Source organism: Sphaeramia orbicularis, chromosome 12 (assembly GCF_902148855.1).
Source record: "Sphaeramia orbicularis chromosome 12, fSphaOr1.1, whole genome shotgun sequence".
NCBI classification, from domain to species: domain Eukaryota; kingdom Metazoa; phylum Chordata; class Actinopteri; order Kurtiformes; family Apogonidae; genus Sphaeramia; species Sphaeramia orbicularis.
Genome location: NC_043968.1, coordinates 75,987,574 through 76,009,951, shown reverse-complemented (window position 1 = coordinate 76,009,951; position 22,378 = coordinate 75,987,574). Strand labels below are relative to the sequence as shown.

Genomic DNA, 22,378 nt, shown 5'->3' with positions numbered 1-22,378 from the left:
AGTCCTTTATCAAGGATTTGTATTAAGATAATGTGTATAAGTGTTAAAGGATGTTCTGTACCCAGCTTTCCAGTAGTTTTTTCAGGATAAACTGGGATTGACAGAGTTAACAGCTACTGGGTTTGTATTAAGATAATGTTTAAAAGTGTTAAAGGAGGTCCTTTGCCTAGCTTTCCAGTAGTTTTTTCAGGATGGTCAAGGTTGAGGATTTCCGTTCGGCAGCTGGACGTGAAGATTTTTTTAGAAGAAACCATCACTCAACAGAGGAGGTGGTCTCACACACAACCTGTCACCCACTTACAAGGCCCTCTTAGGAAAAATACCTAGAAGACTCACTTCTCACCTTCTCCCATCAGACGCACACATCACAGAGACATGTGACTGACACCAATAGGACAGGGGAGTCACCAACCCATTAGTACCCCCAATAACCAGTAACACCTCTCCAGGTGACCCCAACGGCCCACCCTGACCTGAGGCACCTTTGTTGTTCCCCATCACACTCACAGTATATAAGTTCTAGCACTCCCCACCCTCAGTTCGAACTGAAGAAGCTTCTCAGATGAGAGGCGTAAAATCTTCTAAAAAAAACTTCATGTCCAATAGCCTATCGGAACTCTTCAACATTGTGGTTGTGGTAATGTGGACTAAAATCTCTGCCCTCAGTTCAGTTATATTCCAATAAAATAAAGCAATTCTGCTATCATCTCATGTTAAATCTTTCATGGATATTACGATAAATACTTACATGGCTTTGAAAATGCAGGAAAATCTTGATTAATTTACAATAAATGGAGTCATGAGGCTGGAGAAGGTGTCAAAGTAACATGTAGATATTTTTTAGAGTTTAGAGTGCTGGAGTAGGTCAAAACTGATGTCCTCATATGATATGCATAACTGAAAAGGCCCAAAGCTGCACTTGAGTACAGTTAGTAGAGTAATTGACTAATAGTAATTTTTTACTTTAAACTTTAAAGCATGAATGTCAAAGCTGCTAATTAATGGGGTGGCCGTGGCTCAGGATTTAGAGCAGGTCGTCCAATAATTGGAAGGTTGTCGGTTCGGTTCCCACTCTGTCCCAGTCATGTGCTGTTGTGTCCTTGGGTAAGACACTTCACCCACCTTACCTCCAGTGCGGCTACTCACACTGGTGTATGAATGTTGGTGGTGGTGGGAGGGGCCGTAGGTGTGGATTGACAGCCATGCTTCTGTCAGTGTGTCCAGGACAGATGTCGATACAGATATAGTTTACATCACCAAAGTATGAATGTGTGAGTGAATTAATAATGGATCCACTGTACGCGGTTTGAGTATGCCTTTATAGAGAAGCACTATATAAATGTAATCCATTATTATTATTTATAAAGTAATTAATCAGCTACTACTTTGAAAAAAATCTCTTGGTTTTGAACTCTTGGTAAGACAAAACAAGACATTGAAGACATTACACTGGACTGTGGGAAATTACACTGCATTTTCACTATTTTCAAACTCTTAATAGACAAAAACAAATCAATTAAAAATATTGTGCAGATTAATCAATAATAAAAATAATCAGAAATTGCATTCCAGATGTCACCTATATTAAGCTAATTATGGAATATTCATTGAACAATTTATTTTTGATAAATGTCTGTTATATTGTAATATTTATATTATCCTATGTGTAAATATGTAATATAGTGGGATAATGTAATTGTAATGAAGAGAAATAATTTAATACTGATTTTAAATTAAAGAAATGAATGTCAAAAGCTCAATTTAACAGCACTACATATTGCTGAGTTGGGTCTGCAAAATGCTAGCAATACAGTGTCTACTATTTGCTTTTCAAGTTTCTCTCTGAGTAGCCAGTCAAAAAAAGCCTATGTTGTCAAATCTACCTAGCAACAGGGGCCAGTCCTCACAGCTATACAGGGTGGGGAAGCAAAATTTACAATGAACATTTAGTTGTTTTTTCTCAGCAGGCACTACGTCAATTGTTTTGAAACCAAACATATATTGATGTCATAATCATACCTAACACTATTATCCATACCTTTTCAGAAACTTTTGCCCATATGAGTAATCAGGAAAGCAAACGTCAAAGAGTGTGTGATTTGCTGAATGTACTCGTCACACCAAAGGAGATTTCAAAAATAGTTGGATTGTCCATAAAGACTGTTTATAATGTAAAGAAGAGAATGACTATGAGCAAAACTATTACGAGAAAGTCTGGAAGATACTATTAAAGAAGAATGGGAGAAGTTGTCACCCGAATATTTGAGGAACACTTGCGTAAGTTTCAGGAAGCGTGTGAAGGCAGTTATTGAGAAAGAAGGAGGACACATAGAATAAAAACATCACACAACACAAAAACAAAAAAACAAACACAACAGCTGCAGTTTGACATACTTTTGTATTTTTAGTCAATGAAGAGACTTAGCGAAAATGGCAAGTTGATAGGACCAATGTTTTGGGAGACATTAGTAATTTTGGAATACAGTAGCCTTACAATCACGTTGCTATGGCCAGAATCATCAAATTAAAGTGGGTTACCTGGCAACAGATAAACAATAGGGAGGGGATGTCACGATACCAAAAAGTCAGTAGTCAATACCGATACCACTAAAATCACACAATTCTTGATCCCAAAGTCGATACCACGTTTAAAAAAAAAAGAGAGAAAAAAAACAATCATAAAAACTCTTAAACAAGAAATACTCTCCAGACCAGGAACCCCTGTTTGTGACTGCTGGTATAGTTTGTTGTTGCTGTAAAAACTGTATCGGACCAGTGCCAATGTGGAGCCCTGATGATATCTCATGTCAGATGTTTAATGCTGAATAACAGAACTCTCCTTGGATTCTTTAAACAGAACTGGGTGCTTTTCTCGAAGGTACTTTGATAGGTTCGTGGTATTGCCGCCTTCGTTTGAATTCCACGGTGCCAGCGTTTTACACAGTGGCTTGTGTGTGTCAATAACCACGTCATTGTCGTCTACCTGAAATACTTCCACACACGACTTTTGGCCCCTTTTTTGTCCATTAGAAGAGGCGGAGCTTTAGCTGCAGCTGTGTTCATTCTGTCACAAGTTCCTGTACCTGTTACATGTGTACTGTCAGCTCGTACTGACCCCATCAGTTCCAGAAGAGTAGTAGCCTACCGATGGTATTGATTCTTACGTGGGCATCGGTTTTTCTGTTTCTTAAAAAATGAGTATCAAGGTTTTTTTTTTCATCATAGTATTGAATGGTATCGTGAGTATCGGTTCTCATGACATCCCTACAATAGGGCCACATTGCCATGGTGTCAAATTTCATGTGCAGGAACAGAGATGCCAGCTGAGAGGTTATTCAACTGAAAATGACCATGGAATTTACCAAGAAAGGAATGAACTGGATCAGAGGATCTAGAACAGGGGTCTCAAACTCATTTTCTTTCAAGGGCCACATTCAGCCCAATTTGATCTCAAGTGGGCCGGACCAGTAAAATAATAGCATAATAACCTATAAATAATGACAACTCCAAATTTTTGTCTTTGTGCAAACCCCATTAAATTATGAAAATACTTTTATAAACTATCCAAACAAAAAAGACGTGAATAACCTGAAAAAACTAAAATTTCATAAGAAAAATAAGTGCAATTTTAACAATATTATCCCTCAATTTATCATTTATACATGTGCATTATGGATCGAATCTACAAAGATACTTGTTCGTCCATCAGTCTCGATGACGACCATGACTTCAGTTTTTGTGGGTCCTGGAGTGGCTTGTCAGCCCTATTTTTGCCCTGAAGTATCTGCCACAAAGACACTACACACTGAGTAACATGCAGAAAATTGTTAAAATTGTGCTTAATTTTCTTTAGACATTTCAGGTTGTTCATATTTGTTCAGATTATTCACATTGTATTGTTTCAGGATTGTTTGTAAATGTAAGTGTTTTCATAATTTAATGTTATTTTTTGCACTAAAACAAAGACAAAAATTTGAAGTTGTCATTATTTATAGGCGTAGTGTAATATTTTTTTCCACATCAAACCGCGAAGAAAATATGGAGTCATTATTTTTTGGAGGTTTTTATGCTATTATTTTGCTTGAGATCATGTTGGTCTGTATGTGGAACCTGAACTAAAATGAGTTTTACAGCCTTGACTGTGGAATTTTTGCACTTTGCAAATTCATCCCACGGGCCGAATTGGAACCTTTGGTGGGCCGCATTTGGCCCCCGGGCCACATTTTTGAGACCCCTGATCTAGAACCTGTGGTCAACACTCCACTATATATTTATTTCTCATTCTCTTTTCTTCAAATACAACAAGAAAATACTGGAAAGACATGCACAGCCATAAGAGATGCACAAGAAACAGAACTGAATTTGTTTTAACGTTAAAGTCACTATTTACTGTGACCTCTGACCCCATGACAGGAAGCAGCAGAAACAATTAGAAACATCTGACACATGTTAAATGAAACCTGGTTTAAAACATTCCGAAAATGAATGCCGTAAACCCTCTATTGTGGGAACAAAAGAGTTGAAGAGATGTTAAGTACAAAGAGGGGACAGTAAATATGACCACTGTGGTTCATAAGGGAGGCGTTCTCACGTTAACTGTTCATATGTCACATTGATCCAGATTGGATCTAAGTACAGAGACAAATGCACATGTGGCCATTCGAACTCTACTAAACCTACAAACCTAATGTCAGACCAGGACTTTTACATAGGACTGTACATGACAGATTGTCTGTTGGAAATGTGTTTTACATGACGTCTGTGCCTGTTTAGCGCTGAGGCTGGATGTCTAATGATAGGGGCAGGTTATAGGGCACTGAAAACCAACAGAACATGTTCCAGGATTATCATGGGATTGGATTCACGTATCCATACAAGCACATGCACATTTCCCATAGTGCACCTGGAACATTGTACGTGTTCTAATGAATGTAGCGTGCCAGTATTTGGTCCAATCAGAGTTAGCGGTTGAATGGTTCTTACGGTTGTATTTCCTACTGACTGGCTGTTGAGAAAGTATTGAGTCAATCTTTTCTTAAGTTTTTCAATACTAATATGAAATATTGCCTATACAGTTGGGTCAAAGACGTGACGAGCCATTTTTTTGTGTCCAGATACAGTAAATGATCAAAAAATAGAAATAGATATATTTAGAATATTTAAAGTTTAACTATGTTGTCTACTTTATAATTTCACTTATATTTAAAGCAAATTAATTCCAAACATATGTGTAAAATTATCTCACGAAGTGGAAAATTGTCATTCGGTGTAATGGTCTGAACTTCAATATTACTATTAGATCTTTAAATAAATATATAAAATAACAAAGAAAACTATACTTTCACTTTCTGGGCGTATTTTTATGAGTGTTATTAATGTTATACTAAAAGTACTTTGCATTATCGTTTTGTTTTCATATTAAAATCATCAGGGGCTTTTGTCCCTCATATTCAGTTCATTAGAGGTCATGAGGTGTAATGAGACCAAGAGACCATTTTGAAATCATATCAAAAACTGATAGTCCTGTGACATCATCAAAGGACCCCTGAAGACTCCTGAGGTGATGAAGCAAGGTGAGTTTATCTCTCTTAAATAGTAGATATTTTCATTCTTTGGTGACATGAAATACAAATCCATGTCATTCAGTGAAATGCCGAGAAAGCACTTATAGTTAGATTTTTATCTAAACAACTTTATTTTGTAAACAATTGTCATAAACTTTACAAAGTCGTGGTCTTTGTTTGGATATAGGTGGCTTACTGTTTGCCTGTAAAATATGTTAAAGTATGAAAATGTCATTCAGTGTAATTAGGTCCCAAGCTCAACCTGCAAAGGCCCTATTGTATTTGCTTTGTTTATTTTTTTTGGGGGGGGGGAGTGGTCTTCGGTGACATTTTTGAGGGCCTGAACATGCGCGATAGGTTTCATGAACAAACCTTCAAAAATGGCTCGGTAGCACCCCCTAACATATGTACATGTATACATATCAGTAAGGCCGATGACGTCAGACAACAGGAAGTCCGCTATTTTGAATTTTTGGCGATTGGCTGACAATCTATTTGAATGAACTCCTCCTGGGGGTTTAACTCAATGGGCGTCAAACTTGGTCAGTTAAGTCTTGAGAGGCTGTAGATGAAAAGTGGCATACAGATTGGGGGGTGGGGACCATCGACGCGGTCAGCGTGGGGCGGCGAATTTTGATGTCTTTCCATGAAAAACGAAATAGTTATAACTTGGTCATTTTTTTTGTCCGATCAGCACCAAACTTGATGTAGTTGATGATAATAGACTTGCCCCAAATGAAATGACATAACAATATTGAATCTGCCTCATAGCGCTACCTAGTGGTGGACAATGGAACTCACATCTTATTCAGTATGTCAACATTTTCAGGCACATCAGACCCCTGTATTCATGTGGTTGTTAAACCCCTCGATCGTGACCCACCCCTGGGTTGCGTGGGTGCGCGAGGGCTCATCATAACTGCTCGCGATTATTCAGTTTAGTTTTGTGTCATACATATAATACTAGTAATATTGATGTATTATGATGATAATAAGAATATTGCAAGAATATAATTCACATTTGGTATAATGCATTATATTTTGTTAACATTTTACTCAGCATTGTGTTTTAAATGCCTTGTTTATTTACAATTGAAGTATTCTGATGTTGCATCGAATCACTTTTACTGATATTTGTAGATGCCCTCCAACAAAACGGCAGTTGCAGAGCACCAACAAAAAATAAATGCAGACCCAAAACCTCACACACAGCTACTATAAAGAGATGAGAAAAGTGTATAGAATTTCAGTATCAAGGTCTGCATTATAATGTGTGACTGAAGGTGTGTTCTTATCAGTAACTATACCAAATCTTCATTTCAGCTATAAGAGAAGAAAAGAAGCAGCCTTGGATGTGAATCCTGATCATCCACCAATCAGGTCTCCGTCAGATGCTGAAGCCACAAAGAAGAGACAACAATGGCGGGAAAACCAATGAAAGAAGAGAGCAGCAGCAAAGAGTATCAGAGCAGTCCTGGATTTGACACCAGAGCCCTTTGAGGAGCTTCCTGGCAAAGATCTTGCCACCCTGCAGAGCCCATTTCATCACCTCCATCTCCACCATCAGAGCCCATTCTGTCACCTCCATCTCCACCATCAGAGCCCATTGCCCCACCTCCATCTCCACCATCAGAGCCCATTTCGTCACCTCAGTGTTCACTTGCTGGTGAGCTGCTGGCCTTCTCCACACCAACAGAAGAAAGGAAAAAACAAAGAAGTCATGATCGACTAAAGAACAAAAACACTTCACTGCGAAAAGAACTTTTCCTAGTGAAAAAACAACTGGCACAAGCCCAAAGAAGAAATGAAAACCTAAGGAAGGACCTGCAAGAAAAAGTCAACTAAAAGAGAAAAAAGCAAAGAAAATGAGTTTGAACTAAAAGGCCTCACACTGAGGACAGGTCTTTGCTTTTCTTAGCCAAGAAATAAACAGTAGACAACTGGTATAAAAAAGACACCATAACCAAAAACAAAGTTAAACTTCAAAGATGTGTTTTGGCGAAGACACTGAAGGAACTCCACTGTGTGTACAACTCAGAGGTGAAGAAGGACTCCATATCCTACAGGCAGTTCTTACGCCTGAGACCATTTCACATCACTGAGCCAAGAGCAGGTGATCGAAATACATGCACTTGCATTCATCATGAAAACATCGGCCCCCTAGTTGAAAGGCTCAAGCAAAGAGGATTACTTAAAACAACGATTACATCACGACTCTTGGCAGCGATTGTCTGTGATCCATACCAAAAAAAGTGCATGTACCGTCTATGTTCAAAGCGCTGCAACAATGAGATTGAAATGGAGCTGCCTGAAGAACCAGAGGAGATTGTGTGGGAGCAGTTTATGAAGGTGAAGAAGACCCAGAAAAGTGGTAAGGAGGTGTCAAACTTCAAGAAGAGGAAAATAACTGGAACATTAAGTGATCTCGTCCAACTCTTCAACAGAAAGCTATACTCACTGGCAAGACACCAGTTTAACTGAATCGCACATGTAAGAAAAGTGCAGGCAGATGAAAGAGAGTCTCTCTAAAGAGGAGGTCATCCATGTGGATTTTTCAGAAAATCATGCTTGCAAGTTGAACAGAGAGATCTAGGCTTTAAATTTTGGTCCAAATCGAGAGCAAGCTACGATCCACACTTGTGTGGCATACACGTCTGATGGCCCTCAGTCATACACCATGACTTTGGACTCACTTTGCCATGATGAAAGATCAGCCTGGGCACATCTAAAGCCAGTTTTGGAGGGGCTTAAGACAGAAAATCCATCAATCACAATCCTTCATTGCATGAGTGATGGTTCAGTAACCCAGTATCGCAACAAAGGCAATTTCTACCGAGTACTGTACCATTTCTCCTTGGATTCAAAAAGATCACATGGAACTTTTCAGAGGCATGTCACGGCAAAGGCGCACTGGATGGTGTGGGGGGGTGCTGTAAAAAGACTTATGGATGGTCATGTCAAAAAGGGAGCAGATATTCAAACACCAGAGGACCTCTTAAAATTCCTGAAAACAACAGCATCCAATATGCGGTTCTTCTGGGTCAAAGAAAATGACCAAGTAGGATGAAGCAGTACAGGAAAAGGACGGTCTGCCACCTGTGAAAGGAACCTTCAGATTGACTCAAGTAGAGACAACCCAGCCAGGGAAGATTCTTCAGAGACATTTCCTGCTTTTGCCACAGAAATGAAGCCCACTGTGACTGTGAGGAACCCACACCTGTTGACTTCAACAACCTGAAACAGAAGATTCTGAAACACGTGCTCCTGAGATGTTAGCATAAGATTTGAAAGGGAAGATTGTGATCGTCCTATATTACTGTAAGCCATGTAAGTGGTGCAGGTTGTAGGCCAGGAAATGGAAGTCAGTTGTATGCACCAAAGTGCAGCAGGGAGGAATGTGTTTGTGTGGCCAGAAACAGCAGACAGTTTTGTTTTTTTTTTTGTTAGTTTGTTTTTTTTACTTCAGGTCAGACATAACGACTGTTGTGTCTGAGCCAGAACCTTTAACAATGAGGCAGTCCAAACTCTGTTTCAGACTGGAAAAAGTTTATGGAGTCATCAGAAGCTGTTTGTTTGTGTATTCTGTGAGTGTATTCTATGAAATAACTCTGATTATATCCATGTCATTAAGTGACTGTTCTCATGTGTATTTTGTTCAGGCAGCTAAGCGTGGAATGTGTTCTTGTTTATTCAGTTTTATGTTCTACCTCAACTAATGATTGATTACATCCATTTCATCTATAAGGTTAAGATTTGAATGTGACATGAAATGAAATAAGTGAACGTACCTGTTTGCCAAGACCAATGCACCAATCTGTTTTTTTTTCAACATATTTTCAATAAAATAACAATTATTTGGCAATGTTTACTTCTGCTGTCATTTATTGAGGACTGTGACTGTTGTACTCTAATGATAATAACATTACAACAACAGTAGTGCTGATGGTAGCATTTCATAATAGCTTTTTAACAAGTCATCAGTCAGTGTACGAAGCTGTGGTTTTTCCGTGTAATGCATATATTAATGTAAAAATGAAGTAAAATGCTAATAATTGATTGTGTTTATGAAAATATATGCAAAAATAAACTAAGTAATATTGTAATTTTAACAGATTTCACTTCAATGTGAAAACTTCTTACTGACGAATGGATAAAACCTAGTGGTTGTAAGATGATCAGCAAAGTGGAAAGATTTCAAAAGGCCATTAATATGTTTTTTCAGCTTCAATGTAGAGGTAAAAATATAGTATTTTAATAAATCATGTAGCTCCTTCTGTTGTTCTTATGCAATACAAGACTTTTTTGTACTATCAGTTTTATTACACTGAATGACATTTTAGGGGTCATGATTTAGAAAACAGTAAAAATCTATGTTGAATACTATTTTTTGTCTTGAAAATATCAAAGTTAAGCAATAGACACTCCAATTTACAAAAAACAAAACAAAAAAAATTAAGTTGTTGAATACGTTTATTCTTTGGAACTGTTTCGTCTTTGACCCAGTTACATGAACTCTTATAAATATGTGAACAAACTTGGATGAATTGGATCATGCTGTTACAAAGCTATGAAACAAATAATCACTAATTCACTCCAACAGTCTTCCACATTGTTTTATTAACATCCAGGTAAAAAAAATAAAAAAAAAAAACTTCAGTATCTTTGGAAGTGGATGTACATTCAGTTAATTCATCATTTGGACTTGAACAGGATAAATCCTCTGGGTTTGAATTAGCATAGTTTGTAGGTCTGATCTATTCTGAGTCCAGTTTTTGTTTTTGTTTTTTAACACTTTTACAACACAGTAACAACATTAACAGTGCATAAAACAACGGGTGGATGCTGTTCTGTTTGCATTCATCTGCTTTTCCACATCAGATCTGGTAACAAGAAGTCGTGTCCTTGAATGTGGTCCATTTGTCCCATCTTCCATTAAAAGTTCCCACCTTAATCCTCAGATTAAATGTTAATTTTTCCATGTCATATATTTCCTCTATAATGTTCAGCCATTGTAGTGGCTGTTGAGTGTCACTTGTTTTTCTCCATTGTTTTTACTGCAATTTTTTCTTTTTCATTCAACAAAACAGTGTCTTCAAAAGTCTAGACACAAAACGAAACATCCAGACCCCACACATGAAGATTAAAAAATCAGGCATTGAACAGTTTTGCTGGTACTGTGTGATGTGCTCTGATAATCTCAACGCACCACATACATAACGATCCTGTCCCACCACCGATCTAGAATCTAGTCCTCCAAGACAGAAATCTGATCAAACGTGATCTGACAAAAATGAAGAAGAAACATAGCAACAACTGGAAAACACAACACGCAACATGTCATTTCGGTTGTGGTACGACTTGGCGGAGACGTTGAATAGACATTGTCAGACTTCCCACAGCTCCACCAGCTGGTCAACATCATATCATGACTTCATTTTTTTTTAACTTTAAAACTATATCTTTATTGAACTTTATATTACACAATAATTAACAATATACTCAACATAAAGCAAACAATAAGCAACATATTCCCCCCAAATAAATAAATGAATGAAAGCAAGAAAAAAAAAATTTAATAAAATAAAATAAGCATAAATAAATGGCATACTGCTCCATAAATCAAGGAAATAATAAATAATAATAATAAATAATAAATAAGGATTCTGTTGGGTTTCTGTAGAATTGACTTAGAGTCTGGTTTTGACCAACTCTATATATAAAATGCCAAGAGATAACTTTTTTGTGATCTGGCGCTATATGAATAAAATTTGATTGATTGAGTGATTTAATTGGTTTTCCCCTGTAAGTCGCTTTGGAAAAAAGCGTCTGCCAAATGCGTAAACATAAACATAAACATAAATCAGCACCATTGTCAAAATTAATTGGTCTCATAACATCTGAGAAACTCAGTTAAAGGTGACCATATTTTCACAAAACCCCCTCCCCTTCCTTTTGAAATATAAGTAAGTCGTTCCAATACAATACAAGATGCCATTTATTTATTTATTATTTATTTATTATTTATGCTACATATGTACTGAGGGTATGTCATGACTTCATGTCTAATAATAATAATAATGGATTAGATTTATATAGTGCTTTTCTATGAACGCATACTCAAAGTGCGTACAGTGCGTATTCATTCACTCACACATTTACACTCCGGTGGTGGTAAACTACATCTGTATACACAGCTGTCCTGGCGGCCTACAGCCCCTCCCACCACCACCGAACATTCATACGCATTCGGTGAGTAGCAGCACTGGAGGCAAGGAGGGTGAAGTGTCAAGGACACAACAGCATATGAGTAGGACAGAGCGGGATTCGAACTGCCAACCTTTCTGTTATGGGACAACCTGCTCTACCTCCTGAGCCATGGCCACCCCATTTCTGAGGTCCACCAAACGTTATTTACCCTGCTTCCTTGTTCCTCAGTCAGCTCGCTTCTTGATTGGCTACATTCAGTTCTACGTCACAATTCACGGAGTCCTGACTCAGCAGTCGTCGGCTTTTCCCACACACGAAGATTTTTGGTCGTAAATATTGAACAAGATTAATATTTCCGATTGTCGTCCCTGACCTGTTTCGGAGCCAGTTATCTGGACAAATTCATTCTTAACACACCTCAGACCACAGGATAATCTTATAGGATAATCTGATAAAACATAAAATAATCTTGCGTTTGCCGTCCTTGGTTGGGAAAAGGGATTATCGGGACAAAAACAGCCCGATTATCTTTAAGTGTGTCCCCAGTGGTTCCCAACTTTTTTTTGGCTTGTGACCCATATCAACATCACAAATTTCTGGAGACCCCAGACAATCATAACAAAGCCTTTTTATTCTTTTTTTTTTTTGTTAAAATTCATTTGTTTTTGATAATGTAATAGTTTGCTATACTACGTTGCAAATAAACAGTAATTTTAGAGGACATTTAGTCTATAAAATGTATATTATTATGGACGGAGGCAGAAAAGCCAGGTGTAGATTACTGCACAAAGTGAGAATTTTATTTTCCTTGGTCAGGATATGTACAGTCAGTCCAGCTTGTATTTACATGGCTGCAAATTAATACTAAAAAAAACCCCTCAAACTATGAATTGTGAAGGAGCTGCAGCATCTTAAACTGACCACAATGAACATTTGACAGATAAACAGAACCACAGTGCTTCAGTTTCAGCTTCACAGTTTGTCATGCCTTTTATGTATTGTGATTGTCTTTGTCAACTCAACATATAATTTTTATTAGTAAGGTTTTGGGTTTTTTTTTTTTTTTTATCAATTACTAGAAATTTCAGGCGACCCCATGTGGGGTCCTGACCCCAGGGTTGAAAAACACAGGTGTACCCTGTTTAAAACGGACAGAAAAGAAAACATGGAATGCCTAAAAGCACTGTTTTTGTCAGTACAATACCATAGATATTGTTGGAAGAACTGAAGTGATTTTGGTTATTATCAAGAAAACATGGAAAATGGATAGATATCAGCTCTGAAATTAAACTGCTGTGAGCTATTTTTGTTGTTATTGTAAAAGGGCCCACAACGTTTAGCTTTCATGAGGCCCACAATTGGTAGTGGCGCCCCTGTTCCTAATTGTTTGCTTTTTATGTTTGGTGTAATCAAAAAACGAATGAGGTTTTTTCAGCCAAATTCTCACCAGCCTTTAGAACTGGTGGATGTTCACTGTGGTTTACACATAGATGCCACTCACTTTCAGAGTAATATTCAGTTCTGATTCCCATTTTGATTTAACATAAAATGAATTCACGCCATTGCATTTTTGTAGACCCTGATATAATTTAGACTCAGTCTTAGTGGGTGTTTGTTTGTCTGCTCCTGTGAAGACCTTAATCCACAGGTGTCAAACATGCGGCCCGGGGGCCAAATCTGGCCCGCCAAAGGGTACAGTCTGGCCCTTGGGATGAATGTGTGATATGAAAAAATTACACCAAGATATTAACAATCCTTTTAGTTTAGGTTCCACAGTCAGATCAGTTCAATCTCAAGTGGGCAGGAGCAGTAAAATACTATCATAATAACATAAAAACAATTACAACTCCAAATTTTTCTCTTTGTAAATGTAAATATTTTCATGTATTTACACTAAAACAAAGTATAATTTTGCAAAAAATGTGAATAATCTGAACAAATATGAACAACCTGAAATGTCTTAAGAGAAGCAAGTACCATTTTAACCATTTTCTGTCTGTTATTAAATGTTTTGTGTGTTTGTAGATCCACTGTGATCTATAAGTTATAATGTACATGTGTAAATGATAAACTGAGGCAGAATATTGTTAAAATGACACTTATTTTTTCAGTTTGTTCATGTAATTCACATCTTTTGAAAGGATCGTTTGTAGATGTAAACCTTTTCATCATGTACACTACCAGGCAAAAGTTTGGACTCACCTGGTTTTTCTTTATTTTTATGACTATTTCCATTGTAGATTCTCACTGAAGGCATCAGAACTATGAATGAACACATATGGAATTATGTAGTTTAAAAAGGTGGGACAAAACTCAAAGCATGTTTTATATTTTAGATTCTTCAAAATAGCCACATTTTGCTTTTATTACTGCTTTGTGCATTCTTGGCATTCTCTTGATGAACTTCATGAGGTAATCACCTGAAATGTTTTCCAAAAGTCTGGAAGGAATTCCAAATGATGCTGAGCAATTGTTGACCATCTGTGGTCCATCTCATGTCATTTAAATAAGAAGGTGAGTCCAAACTTTTGCCTGGTAGTGTAAATTAACTTTTTTCGCTCTAAAACATAGAGAAAAGTTTGGAGTTGACCTTATTTATATATTATTATGTTATTATTATACTGGTTCGGCCCACTTCAGATCAAATTTAGCTGAATCTGGCCCGTGAACGAAAATGAGTTTGACACCCCTGCCTTAATCACTTCGCTGTCCTCTGATAAGTTACTCTTAATTTCCCTGTCAGTAAAATGTTTTAGCTATGAAACTGATCCTTGTCCTCCAAATTATGTTGTTGTTTTTTTTTCAAATGATTTAAAGGTTTTCCCCTCAGGGAGTTTATAAATGGCTGTTATTCCCTTTTCTCTCCACCTCAGAAATCTATTATCAGACATACTGTATCAGGGGCAGACTTTTATGACTGGAAGGCCAAACCAGGAGTTTACTATCATTTTCCATATTCTATTTCTTGATAATCTCCTTCCATATTTTCACTTTGTCTTTTATGATATTATCTTCCTTATATTCTGTGTGTTCTTTACCCCTAAACTGGCCTGAGGTTGTTCTTAATTTCCCTGTCAATAAAATGTTTTAGCTGTAAAACTGATCCTTGTCCTCCAAATTATGTTTTTTGTTTTTTTTTTGTTTGTTTGTTTGTTTTCAAATGATTTAAAGGTTTTTTCAAATGATTTAAAAGTTTTCCTCTCAGGGAGTTTACAAATGGCTGCTATTCCCTTTTCTCTCCACCTCAGAAATCTATTATCAGATATATCTGGGGCAGACTTTTATGACTGAGAAGGCCAAACCAGGAGCTGACTATCATTTTCCAAATTCTATTTCTTGATAATCTCCTTCCATATTTTCATTTTGTCTTTTATGATGACATTATCTTCCTTATATTCTGTGTGTTCTTTACCCCTACACTGGCCTGAGGTTGTAATCTATTTGGAGTCCAGGTTTAAGTACTATCTTGGTATTTTTTCTATTAAAGGAGTGTTTTTTGCTTCATTCCTTCTGTGTTGAATAATGGCTGTAAACTTCTTAAAGGTGTAGCTGTTCTTTTACAGAGTGTTGAAGGTTTGGATGGATCAGTCTTTCTTCTCTTCATTCATTCTCTGCAGACTCACTCACTCCTCAGTGTTTTCATTATTGTTTGAACATTTTTAGTTGGATATTGTCCAGCTGTGTTTCGAGGTTTCTTTGATTACAGGAGCCTTTTCTTTGGTTGAAGTTGTGTCAAGTATTTACTGTTTGAACCTGAGCTCATTCCATCCTATCAGATGTCCCAGATCAGACTTTCGATTTGACCCTGTCTGCATAACTCAAACATAGGACTTGAAATTCTACAAATACCATATCATTAGCCTCATAGCATAACTGCCTAACTCATGCACAGATGGACAAAAGTATGTGGACACGTTGAATTCAGGTGTTTCCTTTCTAACAGGGGTCTGGGATACAAATCAATAATGTTATAGTTTTATATTGGAATAAATGTCATTGCATTGCTTAGTTTGGTTTAAATTGTTATTTTTGTTTCCAAAATGCCTTAGAGATGGTTTGGACTTAATTTCTCTCAACATTGATTTAGTTTTTTTGACTGATATGAAATGTTCTACCTCTAAATTTCTAAAATGTGTTTCCTGCTCTGACGGTAAATAATAATTTTCTACCACAACTAACCATCTTCTTTCTTCACATCTAACTGAGGAAGAAAATGTCCCATTAAACTTTAAGCAAATATTGAGGTTTCTAAACTATATGGACAAAAATATTGGGACACATCATGTCTACAGCTGTAAGATGTCCTGTTCATGAGGATTTAACATAGAAACATAGATAGATAGATAGATAGATAGATAGATAGATAGATACTTTTTATTCATCCCAGAGGGAAATTTACAGGTTAAATAAAAAACTTAAAGCACAGTAGTAAAAAACACCTTAAACACAAGAGTAAAAACACTTTTAAACAGTAACAATTTTAAGCAATATTAATAATTAATATGATATTTATCCCAATAGAAAACTATATTATAACATTAGTCATTATTGTTTTGTATCCCAGACCCCTGTTAGAAAAAACAACAACACCTGAATTCAACGTGTCCACATATTTTTGTCCATTTGTGTATGAGTTAGGCAGTTATGATATGACGATAACGATGCGTAATTATCAAGATTTTCCTCCTGATAAACACTTGGAAGTCCTAAGTCCTCTCTTAAATAATACAAGGAAATGTCACTTGTGTCTTTAAAGCTGAATGTGCTGCTGACAGTAACATGGCTGCAGTTTATCACTAGTTGAAAGTCTGGCTTTGAACCGTGTCAGTACGTTCCTCAGAATGTGTCAGGCCTTGCTTCTCGTCATGACTGCACTCATAGGTTTGTTTGGCTCCGTTCCACAGCGGCGTCTCCGTTTCCCTGACGCTCTGCTCCACGGTGTAATGTGAACAATGCCATTAAGCATGACTTAGCCACTTTCCTGGAACTGCTAACGGAAAATAAGTCTTTTCTCTAGCAGAATGCTGCTTTTCTCCTCAGACTAATTGAAAACAGCCTTGTTCGTGTGTTTCATCCACATAGAAATGCTCTGAGTCACACAGCAGGGTTTTTTATATTATCACAGTTGTAAACCCTCTTAAAGACAATGCATTTATTTGCTGTTTTTTTTTTTTTTTTAACAACATTCTTTTAATTGTTTTCACAACGTAACCAAAGAAAACAGACTTACATGTGTTGGACATACAAATCCAAACATGTCCAGTCTATCCCCAGTTTGGTTCATTTCTTGGTTTTGGATCAGGTTTGTAAGTTCCACTCTATTTTAGTCCATTTTATGAGGACATTTCTGTTGAACTGAATTGAACAGTGCAGAGGGCTACTGTTTCCATGTCCATGAGCACTTCCATGTGTTTCCCATTTTAACCCTAGTGGTCATTACAGTGGACATAGTGGTCATTACAGTGGACAGCTATTCTACACCTGTTCTCTTATATATTCATGGATTTTGTTGTTTTAGTTTCATATCAGCCAACACATTGGACGCTTATGCATCATCCCATACAGTGCAATTGATAACGTTACTGTAACTTTGCTGTTCTTGATAAACCTGATCTAACATGTTTGAGTGTAAATCCATTGCTTGTTATTGTTATTAGACTGTAATTAACAATGTGCTTTTTTTTTTTTTTTTTGCATATTATGAAGTGAAAAATAACTAGTATTAGAGTATGTTAAAATGTGAGAAAACATCAGATTAGCAGCATTAAAATGTTTTTATTTCAGTTTTCACATAGTATACCAGTAAATACATGCATCTTTGCTTCAATAAGTTAACGCATGGTGTTCAGCTTAGTGGACATTTTTGCAACTTCATGACAAATAGCTTCATAAATATTTTTTCAATCGCATTGTTTTGTTTTTTTTATGCCTAAAGAAGAATAAAAACACTCAGGAAAAAAAATCTTGATTAAGGTTCTCATAATTCATGCATGAAAGGATTCATATTAACAGTGAGTTGACGAGTAAACCGTTAACCCAAATAGCTGCCGTCATGACAACCTTCAGAAACATCATCCAAAGCAACTGTTGAAGATGTCTGAATTTCTCTAATATGACTGTGCCTTCATGTCGTTCTTGTTGATGTCATTGCAGGGTATGGCCTGTGTGGGGCGCACCAAGGAGTGCACAATTGTTCCCTCAAACCACTACGGACCGATACCTGGTGTTCCCGTGGGAACCACCTGGAAATTCAGAGTTCAGGTCAGCAGTTTTTAAGTGTGTAGACATAAAGAAGATGTAACATGTTGATGACCTTATTGTTCCAGCCTTTCTACTTTGAAAACACTTGTATATTCACAGTTCACATCAGACCATTACACACACTTTGATAAATGCTTTCACACTCAGTTTTTTTAAAAAAATTTTTTAACAATTGGGAAGATTTCATGTGTCACTAGCTGCTTTTCCATTGGACATCTCCACAAAACTTTACCAATATTTACTAAATGTCTGAAAATCAGAAGTGCGTTATGTCGGTTTTCAGTTAAATCACAAATGCAATGATTTGTTTATTTATTATCATGAGATGTCATAAGAAGTCATTCCATAAACATGGCGACCAACATAAATATCTGTTGTTTTGAAACAATATCTGATGACCATGAAAAGATGAATAACTGTATTTTACACCAATTACTGACATGGACTGATAGGATTAGTGGATCATCAGGTATTAAGCAGTTTAGATCAGTAGATGGTTTAGGTTAAAGGTGGATGTTTAGGTCTTCATGGGTTAATGAACATTTACATCAGGGGTGGCTAACCCTGGTCCTGGAGAGCCACTATCCTGCATGTTTTAGATGTATTCCTCTTCCAACACACCTGATTGTAATGATAAGCCTATCATCAAGCTCTGCAGAAGACTGATAACGACTGTCAGGTGGACTGGAAGAGGGACATGATGTGATCTACGTAATCAGTGAATTACATAGAAAAAGAGAAAAATACCTGATTTTCACTGAAATCCATAATACAGAGGATAATATTGTAATAAATGGTGATAAATCAGCCTCAAAAGTAGCGCTGGGTCTTTATGGGATGAACCTGTTAGCCCAGCTGAACTATCAACCGTACTACAAACCGTCAGCGCTGAAGTCAGTACCCACAGTGATCAACAGCTAAAAGCAGGTGTTTATAGTGGAACCATTAAGTCGGGGAAAGACAATAGTCACCTCTGCGTAGATTTTTTGGTGTTGTTTGACATTCAGTTCCACATTTATTTATGACTCTGTGATTCCATTCAGGTATTTATTACTTTGACTTTTATCCTCCACTTTCTAATGAAGTGAAGAATGGTTAATGTTAGACATGTTTAATGTGTTTTGGAGGAGGGGAGATCATGGATGATTATTGACCGTCAGCTTTTTCCTTCTTTAGGACACACTTGAATATACTCAAATGAAATGGGGCTGTAAAAAACTCAGCTGATAATATTCAGACTTGTGTAAAGTTGTGAACTTTTTTGTGTCTTGTCTTTGTCCCCATCCTGTGCGGTGTCTCCTGTCTGTCTCACTGTGTGATGTCATGTGTCCAGGTGAGCGAGGCCGGTGTTCACAGACCTCATGTCGGTGGGATCCACGGGCGCAGTAATGATGGCTCCTACTCGCTGGTTTTGGCCGGAGGCTTTGAAGATGAAGTGGTGGGTTGTTGTATTAGACGGAAATCATGCAGGATTCCATCAGTACAGAGATGGAACAGGTGGTGTACTGAACAGTGTGACAAGAAAAGGGAGTTTCTGTTCTGTTCTTCTGTTTTCTGACTGTTTAACTCCACTTCATAACCACATAATTGTAATAATTACACACAACGATATTTTGGCACACTTGTTATGTAGATTTCTTTAACTATCATATTGATCATATATTGTCTAATCTAGGTCTTAATAGAGTGTTTTAATATTTATAACTGGTGTGTGTGTGTGTATATATATGTCGATATTAGTGCTGTCAAACTATTAAAATTTTTAATCAGATTAATCACAGGTGGATTGCTGTGGATTAATTTCAATTAATCACGATTAAATATCATTCATTACCTCCATCAAGGATTGGCAGAGGTTATGTTTTCATCGGGGTTTGTTAGTGTATTTGTTTGTTGGTTAGTTAGCAAGATAACTCAAAAAGTTATGGATGGATTGGGCAGATCTGCCTTGGCGGAGGTCTGCGTTTCGTGTTTTTCATGAGGGAATACATCTGCACTTAACGTGTTTCTGAAACACCTTCAACAGTTTCAACTGTCCCCAGCTGTTCAGTCTTGGTTTTTTTGTCCTCATATTTTCATCCGGAGGCCAACGTGCTGTTTATTGTCTTCCATCTTTAAGGGTTGGTTCTGCTGCCTGTCACTACCAGATCAACTGACCATTTTTTCATGTGCGTTAATGCTAACTCTACTGGGACGAACTGACCCAAATGTGTTGGAGGAGACGTTCACAGTCATTCTACAGATGGGTTCATGGAGTTAACATTTAGAATCATATTAATCATGATGATGGATTAATCCACATTAACGCATTAATTTTGAAAACCCTTATATATACGTGTGTGTGTGTGTGTGTGTTCAGAGCTATATGTATGTTTGTATATTTAGAGCTTTATATATCTATCTATCTATCTATCTATCTATCTATCTATCTATCTATCTATATATATATATATATATATATATATATATACACATACATATATATATGTTTTTTTTTCTGTTGTACTGATAGAATCTTTGCTGCTCCTTTTTATTCTACTTGAATAGAGCCACTGTAACACCCAGTGATTTCCTCCTGGGGTTAATAAAGTATTCTGATTCTGAATCTGATGACTTTTCCTGTATTTTGCTGTAGGACCGAGGAGATGAGTTCACTTACACAGGCAGTGGGGGTCGTGACCTTTCAGGAAACAAAAGAATTGGCGAGCACTCCTTTGACCAGACCCTCACACACATGAACAGGTACAACAACTACAGTAGAAGTAAAGAAAAAGCTTCCTGCTTTAGTATAGTCAATGTACATCTTATTTTGAAGTGTATGTGTTTGTTTGCATACCAAACTGAAGACAAACCATCACTCAGGCCTTTTCGGGTTTCCATGCAGCCACCGTATGGCCGCAACAGTGGCAAAGATGGAAACGACTTCATTGCTTCTTGCTGCTGCGGCTGCATGGAATTCCAAAAAGGCCTGAGTGACAGTTTGGTTTTGGTATGTAAACAGACAGACGGCATGTGATGGAGTACTAGACTCAGAGACTCAATCTCTAGTCTCTAGTCGACTAGAGACTCAGCTGTCTGAAAAGGGTTAATTATGATTCACATATAGTCTGACCGCAACCTATGACTGTGACAACCTGGACCTAAATAGCTTCTTTTTTTTTCGGTTACTTCTAGAATTACACAGTACATGATTCCCTGTGCAAAGAAAAAACATCTATAAAAATAATTTGTCCGTGTGACTCTATAACATTTGAATCAGTAAACACGTCCATCTGTAATGACCTCTGACATCAGCACAAAGGACCAGATATTGACTTATTTATCAGTATGACCCAAACTCACTGGCCGTTGTCAACTGTACCTGGTACTCCTGATACGTATTTTTATGTAAAATTCATTTTAGTGGCTTGCGGCATGATGAGTGCTAAGTTTTTATATGTGATGGACTTGTTTTTCTCTTTGTAAAGGTTTACGATGGATTGTGATAGATATTTACATTTAGGCTAAAGAACTGTTTTCTTTTTGTAAAGTATTTGTATTTCTAGTTAATCTATGTTATTATTACCTCCGCCAGGTGGTATTGTGATCACTTTGCTTTGTGTGTGTGCGTGCGTGTTTGTTTGTTTGTTTGATTCTTTGCAAGATAACTCAAAAAGTTATGGACGGATTTTCAGGAAATGTTCAGGAAATGTTGATACTGGCACAAGGAACAAATGATTAAATTTTGGTGGTGATGGGGGGGGGGGGCTGATCTGCCTTGGCAGAGGTCTGTGCTCTCTGAGTGCTTTTGTTGTTATTATTATTATTAGTATTAGTATTATTATCTTTTCAAAACACAAATTGAAAATGTAAGGCTGACATTTTGTACTTCCTTCCGACTCGTTTAGGGCGTTGGCCTTAAACTGTGACGCTCCTCTGAATGACAAAGATGGGGCGGAGTCCAAGAACTGGCGAGCAGGGAAACCGGTGCGAGTGGTACGCAGCTCCAAGGGCCGACGTATCAGTAAATATGCTCCAGAGGAGGGAAACCGCTATGACGGTATTTACAAGGTACTGACAGGTTTGGTTTTGATTGGAAGTCCTGTATTTGTGTCCAGTGTTTGTGTCCTTGTGGTGCTGTGTGTCCACCTGGAGTCCACCTGGTGTCCACCTGGAGTCCACCTGGTGTCCACCTGGTGTCCAGCTGGTGTCCAAACCGCTCTGCTTAAAGATCCTTCACATGTGGTTTTGGTTTGGGGTTGTGTGAATGTGTCAGAACTAGAACAGACACGTATGGAAGGAGGATGCGGATGCAGATGCTGCCTCCTGAGTCATTGTGTCTGTCACATCCCATGATGCTTTTGAAC

The 22,378-nt window shown here is 37.4% G+C and overlaps 1 protein-coding gene across 1 annotated transcript in view; it reads left to right on the top strand.

The window, feature by feature from the left end:
• Window positions 1-22,378, top strand: part of uhrf2 (ubiquitin like with PHD and ring finger domains 2) — a 104,488-nt gene that overhangs the window by 70,939 nt on the left and 11,171 nt on the right. Inside the window, exons 8-11 of the mRNA XM_030150445.1 lie at window positions 17,925-18,032; window positions 19,366-19,470; window positions 20,668-20,774; window positions 21,920-22,082. Coding sequence (XP_030006305.1) covers window positions 17,925-18,032; window positions 19,366-19,470; window positions 20,668-20,774; window positions 21,920-22,082 — 483 coding nt within the window. The remainder of the gene's footprint in view (window positions 1-17,924; window positions 18,033-19,365; window positions 19,471-20,667; window positions 20,775-21,919; window positions 22,083-22,378) is intronic.